Below are 7960 nucleotides of genomic sequence, written 5' to 3'. Positions count from 1 at the left end.
GCGTTCTACAGTCGCCATTCATCATGTTTACTGTGGCGAGCAGGACGAGGCTAGGGCCGCGGGAGAACGGCGCGAGTCATGTTTACTGTGGCGAGCAGGACGAGTGAGGGCCGCGGGAGAACGGCGCGAGTCATGTTTACTGTGGCGAGCAGGACGAGTGAGGGCTGCGGGAGAACGGCGCGAGTCTACTGTGGCGAGCAGGACGAGTGAGGGCCGCGGGAGAACGACACGAGTCATGTTTACTGTGGCGAGCAGGACGAGTGAGGGCCGCGAGAGAACGACACGAGTCATGTTTACTGTGGCGAGCAGGACGAGTGAGGGCCGCGGGAGAACGACACGAGTCATGTTTACAGTAGCGAGCAGGACGAGTGAGGGCCGCGGGAGAACGGCGCGAGTCATGTTTACTGTGGCGAGCAGGACGAGTGAGGGCCGCGGGAGAACGGCGCGAGTCATGTTTACTGTGGCGAGCAGGACGAGTGAGGGCCGCGGGAGAACGGCGCGAGTCTACTGTGGCGAGCAGGACGAGTGAGGGCCGCGGGAGAACGACACGAGTCATGTTTACTGTGGCGAGCAGGACGAGTGAGGGCCGCGGGAGAACGGCGCGAGTCATGTTTACTGTGGCGAGCAGGACGAGTGAGGGCCGCGGGAGAACGGCGCGAGTCATGTTTACTGTGGCGAGCAGGACGAGTGAGGGCCGCGGGAGAACGGCGCGAGTCATGTTTACTGTGGCGACCAGGACGAGTGAGGGCCGCGGGAGAACGGCGCGAGTCATGTTTACTGTGGCGAGCAGGACGAGTGAGGGCCGCGGGAGAACGGCGCGAGTCTACTGTGGCGAGCAGGACGAGTGAGGGCCGCGGGAGAACGGCGCGAGTCTACTGTGGCGAGCAGGACGAGTGAGGGCCGCGGGAGAACGGCGCGAGTCATGTTTACTGTGGCGAGCAGGACGAGTGAGGGCCGCGGGAGAACGACACGAGTCATGTTTACTGTGGCGAGCAGGACGAGTGAGGGCCGCGGGAGAACGGCGCGAGTCATGTTTACTGTGGCGAGCAGGACGAGTGAGGGCCGCGGGAGAACGGCGCGAGTCTACTGTGGCGAGCAGGACGAGTGAGGGCCGCGGGAGAACGGCGCGAGTCTACTGTGGCGAGCAGGACGAGTGAGGGCCGCGGGAGAACGGCGCGAGTCATGTTTACTGTGGCGAGCAGGACGAGTGAGGGCTGCGGGAGAACGGCGCGAGTCATGTTTACTGTGGCGAGCAGGACGAGTGAGGGCCGCGGGAGAACGGCGCGAGTCATGTTTACTGTGGCGAGCAGGACGAGTGAGGGCCGCGGGAGAACGGCGCGAGTCATGTTTACTGTGGCGAGCAGGACGAGTGAGGGCCGCGGGAGAACGGCGCGAGTCTACTGTGGCGAGCAGGACGAGTGAGGGCCGCGGGAGAACGACACGAGTCATGTTTACTGTGGCGAGCAGGACGAGTGAGGGCCGCGGGAGAACGGCGCGAGTCATGTTTACTGTGGCGAGCAGGACGAGTGAGGGCCGCGGGAGAACGGTGCGAGTCTACTGTGGCGAGCAGGACGAGTGAGGGCCGCGGGAGAACGGCGCGAGTCTACTGTGGCGAGCAGGACGAGTGAGGGCCGCGGGAGAACGACACGAGTCATGTTTACTGTGGCGAGCAGGACGAGTGAGGGCCGCGGGAGAACGGCGCGAGTCATGTTTACTGTGGCGAGCAGGACGAGTGAGGGCCGCGGGAGAACGGCGCGAGTCATGTTTACTGTGGCGAGCAGGACGAGTGAGGGCCGCGGGAGAACGGCGCGAGTCATGTTTACTGTGGCGAGCAGGACGACGCTAGGGCCGCGGGAGAACGGCGCGAGTCATGTTTACTGTGGCGAGCAGGACGAGTGAGGGCCGCGGGAGAACGGCGCGAGTCATGTTTACTGTGGCGAGCAGGACGACGCTAGGGCCGCGGGAGAACGGCGCGAGTCATGTTTACTGTGGCGAGCAGGACGACGCTAGGGCCGCGGGAGAACGGCGCGAGGCCGGTGGCGTGATTACCGATGAGCGACACCTGTGAGACGCAGGTCTCGTATCTCTCACGGAGGAGCGGGAATTTCTTAGCAATGTCAAAACACACATCAACCGATCACTTGTTTAGCATTCATGTAAACACTACATTCAGGGGGGGGAGGGGGAGCACGGTAATTCGAAAATACTACAGGTTTTCTACTGATACAAAGCTTAATGCTAAATCCTGAAGTGACCCTTTAATTTAACTGTCATTTTAACTGATGATAATAATAATAATAATACTCATAATTTAATAATACAGTTTATTTATTTAATAATTGATTAATACTGTAAACCTTGATATTTTCTGAGACGTTATCATACTGTGAAAATCTCATACCATTACAAGCCTACACGGGAGAGTCCCCCACCCCCCACCCCCGCTGTTAAAAAAGTTACTCAGTAACTTTTACTCTGAGTAAATTTTAAATGAGCTACTTTTTACTTTTACTTGAGTAGATTTTTAGACCGGTACTTTTACTTGTACTTAAGTCAAATTTAATTGAAGTAGTAGTACTTTTACTTGAGTAGAATATTTTATTACTCTTTCCACCTCTGGCCATACCTGCACCACTATATCACAGCTTGAGCTCGGTCAAAGCCGTTGAACTCGGTAAAGCCGCAGTTTCCTCCTAATCTCTAAGCGTTTCTCCTCCATATCGCTTTAAAATATAGCATTCTGTGCAGAATTCAAATGGGTCCGATGTTTTCTGGTCTGCGCTGACTCACGAACATGATCCACTCTGTGCTATCGTGTCTCTGGACCGGAGCAGACTGTGGTGCGCTGCAGCGGTTCAGTGAGAAAGACTTCATTCACCCCGATGGAAAGCATATTTACTGTCTGAATCTCATATATAGCGCACTATTTGACATTCAACATGTAGATGAAAATAGTAAATGCGTTAATAAATGACTGATTTCAGCTGAAGCTTCAGCATCTATTTATAATGTAGGGGCGGGGACGCTTCAGATTCTAGAGAGCATTTAATTGGACAGAAAATCTGATGAGAAGCTGAGGTGCAGATGATTGGCAGATAAAAGAGATAGGTAAATTTTGAATGCTTATATCTTCTAAATGCAAATGTTGTCATTGTTTTGGAGCACACTACCTTATAGATAACAGTAAGGCTAACATCAAACTAAAAGCAAAACAACTTCAATTTTGATTTCATGGGGACTTTAACTCGTTTTTTGTAATAGGATGCAAAGGTAATTTAATACAAATTATAGTGTAATAAATGTACATACATTTTTTTTAAATGAAAATCAAATAAAATAAAAACTTTGCAGGATTTACGATGCTGATAACCGTTTAATCGCGTCATCACAGTCTGTGAAAAGGGACCATAAAGGATGCGCTTGAACTTAACTGGACTGAAAGACTGAAGGATGCAGGAGTATTGTTGTATTTTGTTTTGACAATGATGATAATTGTTGTTAATGTTTATTTTCTTTTATTCAAGCATTTAAAACATAAATAAATAAAGGATGCGCGCGTGTGAGTCCACCAATCAGATGCGCCGGTGGTGCGTCCTCCTCACAACGTGCCCGAAGCAAACTGTTTGATTTACTCCAAGTGTCTAGATTCGCTTCTCCAGTGATGCGAGTGGTAAATATTGATGAAGTGGATGGATGTCCAATAATAGGTGTACGAATTCCTCGCTCGAGCTGCTCTGCGAACAGTTTAATTAAATAAAATCTTATGCTGACAAAATAACATAGTAAGAGTGTAGGCTAAATTTTATGTTGTTTTTACACAAAAGAGATTTATTCTGTAAGAGATGGCTATAAATACGGACGCCCGTCACGCGACACATGTCCTGCGCGAGAGCGCCGCGCTGCAGTCCACCGATTTCGGAGATACTCAGAAACTTCTTGACATCTCAGACAAAGGGCTGAAGGGAGATTTAAACCACACACCTTCTGATACACACATCGTTACGTCTCTGGACTCGGACAAGAACGAACAGACTGATGATAACATTGACTCGGTGCCCTGCTCTCCATCGCGGGTCAGTTTCAGCCGCGCGCCGTCGCCCACGCCCGGAGAGCGCGAGCCAAGCAGCTTCATGTGGGTGGCCGTGATCTCCTGCTTCTGCCTGGCCGTTCCAATAAACCTGTTCGCGCTTTATTTCGCGCATATGGTGAGTATTGCCACCGGAGTACAACGTTTAAATAAGGTTACTTTTGGCATTTAACTTTTTTAGTTACGTTTAGAGTTTGAGTTATAACTTAGAATGCAGAGAGAGAAAGTAAGAAGAAACACTTGTTAGATTTTATGTTTAGGGCTGTGGCTCATGGGGCGCCTGCTAGTTCATAATGTCATGTGACTCATGGGGCCACCAACTGTTCAATTTAAAATCTACTATCATAAAGCAATTACTTATCCATGGTTTTCTTTCTGTTTCACTTCAGTCTCGGTCCATGATACAAGCAAAAGACTATGATGGGGGCAGAAGACTTGGACGTCTTGCTTTGTTGCTTAGTGTTGTTTCCATTGTTGTGGGTCTGGCTATAGTCCTTTATCTAGTGATGGCAGGTAAACCACCTCTCTTTTTCTCTACACACACCGCACGGGGGCGGGGGGGGGTGTGGGGGGGGGGGGGGGGGGGGGGGGACGTTGGTTGGGACGTTGGGGGGGCGTCCCAACCAACTGAACTTCAAAACCATGATAACTGTCAATACAGAATCAGAATACTAATATATAGCTGTTGTCCACAACCAAGTTGAAATGAGATCATTGCTTCTGCACACACTTAAATGTCTCTCTCATTTCCTTTTCTCTCTCCCAGAGATTAAGTAGTTGTGGACATCCTACATCCAAAATTGATGTAAATGGGTATTGGAGCTGAAACCAAAGAAGATGAATGATAAATGCCATGTGAAAACCTTCAAAAAACAAAGCTAGATTATCCATTTATGTAATATACAGTATTAAATTTGTTTTTCATTTTTTTACAAGTTTTTTTTTCATTTTTTTTCAGCCATTTCTTTTTCTGTTTTGGCAAATTAAGCTTTTTGCTTTATGTTTAAGCACAAAACTAATTTTGCAATAAATCTTTAAAAAAAAAGCATTTTTAATATTCTTATCTACATAAAACAATCAGCTGCATAATTTTGAATTCCATACATTTTAACTCTTTCAAATAAGAATGATTCCTATGCAAAGTGAAATCTATACATTTTATTTCTTTATTTTTTATTCTATAGTACATTATGCTAATGTATGCATGTTGCAATAGTGAGAATATGACATCTGTTCTGAAGCTGGTGCATACAAAAGCACATTGTATTATTGTAATATACATTGCATTTTATGTAATCTGTTTAAAAGGACAGTTCACCTAAAAATGAATCTTCTGTCATTATTTACTCACCATTATGTCATTCTGATGAACTCTTAGTGCATCGACTATCCCTTAAAACATGTTTTTTTAATAACATTTCTTTTTATTAAAGTATTTTTATTCCTTGTCATTTTGATGCATAGCCTTATATAAGATCGCACAAATGCAAGAGGGAGGTATGCAGTGGAGATAGCTGGGTATAGCACAAATATTGTATTGAAAATATGTATTGAAGTAGTTGCACTAAGGCTGAACAAGGGCTATATTCAACCAAGAGCACATGCATGTCTGAAAAAAACAAAACGACAGGTGCATTCGAATTGTGCAAATTTGCTAAAACGGTGCCATATTTTTGCATGTTATAAATTAAACTAAACATACCCGATTGTCTAGTTGAAGTGTGATTTTTGCAGATTGTTTGACAGAGTTCCATTCGCACAGGAAAAAACATGAAGTATTCTGTTTTCACAAGGATAAAATCAGGTGTGATTATTTCATTGAAAAAAGTGCATCCTGTTCTGCTGTCAGCCATCCAGCCGCCAGAGCAATGCAGATCAGAGGAAGCACGTCTGGTAACTGATATCCTCGTCACGTAAGTCCATTCCTTTCGTCTTTACATTTACTCATTATTGGCCTCAAATGGAGGTTATTATTATGCTATTCTTGCATTCAAGTCTAATTTGGTGAGCATATGGTAAGACATACTGCTTTAAATGTTATTTTATGTTTTCGTAGTGAGTCTTTTAATGTTGTTCCTGGTTTTGACATGGATGCAGGATGTCCAGCACACAAAGACGTTTATAGCAAGCATCTATTTTCCAAACCTTTTGCTTTCTTCCTGTTCATAAATGATCTAAACCTCCACTAATGGCTGTGTTCAGATGGGGATAGTTAGAACGATAAAAGCTTGTAAATGGGTTCGATGCAGAGGCCAATATCACAGAGCAATACTAGTGTATATTACAATATTCGCCTTTAAAACATATACTAAAACCCATTTTATAATATATTGCTTTCGCTTCTCCAGTTTAATCAGAATGGAGTTACAAACATTAATAAAATATTTAGTGTTGCCATTTGACAAACATTCTCATTTGTAAATTAGCTTATTGCAATTTATTTTTTAGAATGATCTTGTACAAAATACCACTAAAATTAAGTATTTGATGTGCAATCTGACAATTTCGTTTTATTTATGATTATTGTAAGATTAAATATATATACTGTATGTGTATATATATATTAGTGCTGTCAAATCGATTAGTCACGATTAATTGCATTTAACAAAAGTTTGTAAATATATCCCTCATATACACTCACCTAAAGGATTATTAGGAACACCTGTTCAATTTCTCATTAATGCAATTATCTAATCAACCAATCACATGGCAGTTGCTTCAATGCATTTAGGGGTGTGGTCCTGGTCAAGACAATCTCCTGAACTCCAAACTGAATGTCAGAATGGGAAAGAAAGGTGATAAGCAATTTTGAGCGTGGCATGGTTGTTGGTGCCAGACGGGCCGGTCTGAGTATTTCACAATCTGCTCAGTTACTTAGGATAAGTCAATTGTATTGTAATTTGTTACATTGTATTTCTAACTGTTGTAAGGCCAATGTATTTTTTTTTAAGTGTGGCTGATTCATTGTATTGTTAATGTATTATGTCTTGTATGTTTATTGTATTTATTATATTTTGTATTTTAATGTGGAACTTTTATTGCGGCCTTCTTGGCCAGGGCTCCTTCGTAAAAGAGACTTGTTCTCAAAGGATTTCCCTGGTTAAATAAGGGTTAAATAAAAAATAAATTAAAAAAAATCTCCACTACAAATAGGAAAAAGAGGCTACAATTTGCAAGAGCTCACCAAAATTGGACAGTTGAAGACTGGAAAAATGTTGCCTGGTCTGATGAGTCTCGATTTCTGTTGAGACATTCAGATGGTAGAGTCAGAATTTGGCGTAAACAGAATGAGGACATGGATCCATCATGCCTTGTTACCACTGTGCAGGCTGGTGGTGGTGGTGTAATGGTGTGGGGGATGTTTTCTTGGCACACTTTAGGCCCCTTAGTTCCAATTGGGCATCGTTTAAATGCCACGGCCTACCTGAGCATTGTTTCTGACCATGTCCATCCCTTTATGGCCACCATGTACCCATCCTCTGATGGCTACTTCCAGCAGGATAATGCACCATGTCACAAAGCTCGAATCATTTCAAATAGGTTTCTTGAACATGACAATGAGTTCACTGTACTAAAATGGCCCCCACAGTCACCAGATCTCAAACCAATAGAGCATCTTTGGGATGTGGCGGAACGGGAGCTTCGTGCCCTGGATGTGCATCCCACAAATCTCCATCAACTGCAAGATGCTATCCTATCAATATGGGCCGACATTTCTAAAGAATGCTTTCAGCACCTTGTTGAATCAATGCCACGTAGAATTAAGGCAGTTCTGAAGGCGAAAGGGGGTCAAACATAGTATTAGTATGGTGCTCCTAATAATCCTTTAGGTGAGTGTATATATATATACACTCACCTAAAGGATTATTAGGA

General features: G+C 44.7%; 1 protein-coding gene across 1 annotated transcript; it reads left to right on the top strand.

Annotated features, from left to right (window-relative positions):
- The first annotated feature begins 3535 nt into the window (after positions 1-3535).
- Positions 3536-4914, top strand: trarg1b (trafficking regulator of GLUT4 (SLC2A4) 1b). Its single transcript, XM_056262217.1, has 3 exons — positions 3536-4205; positions 4477-4600; positions 4854-4914. The coding sequence occupies exons 1-3, from the start codon at positions 3843-3845 to the stop codon at positions 4862-4864; spliced, it is 498 nt and encodes a 165-aa protein (XP_056118192.1). The 5' UTR covers positions 3536-3842; the 3' UTR covers positions 4865-4914.
- The last annotated feature ends 3046 nt before the right edge of the window (positions 4915-7960 follow it).

This window comes from Rhinichthys klamathensis, unplaced genomic scaffold, assembly GCF_029890125.1.
Source record: "Rhinichthys klamathensis goyatoka isolate OS25496 unplaced genomic scaffold, OSU_Roscu_1.1 h1tg000191l_1, whole genome shotgun sequence".
Taxonomy (NCBI): Eukaryota; Metazoa; Chordata; class Actinopteri; order Cypriniformes; family Leuciscidae; genus Rhinichthys; species Rhinichthys klamathensis.
This window is presented reverse-complemented; position numbering and strand designations above follow the sequence as displayed.

Excerpts from the sequence above, each read along its gene's own strand:
- trarg1b (XM_056262217.1), top strand. The coding sequence starts at position 3,843 with ATGGCTATAAATACGGACGCCCGTCACGCGACACATGTCCTGCGCGAG. Across the intron at positions 4,206-4,476 it reads CGCTTTATTTCGCGCATATG|TCTCGGTCCATGATACAAGC; the intron begins GTGAGTATTGCC and ends GTTTCACTTCAG.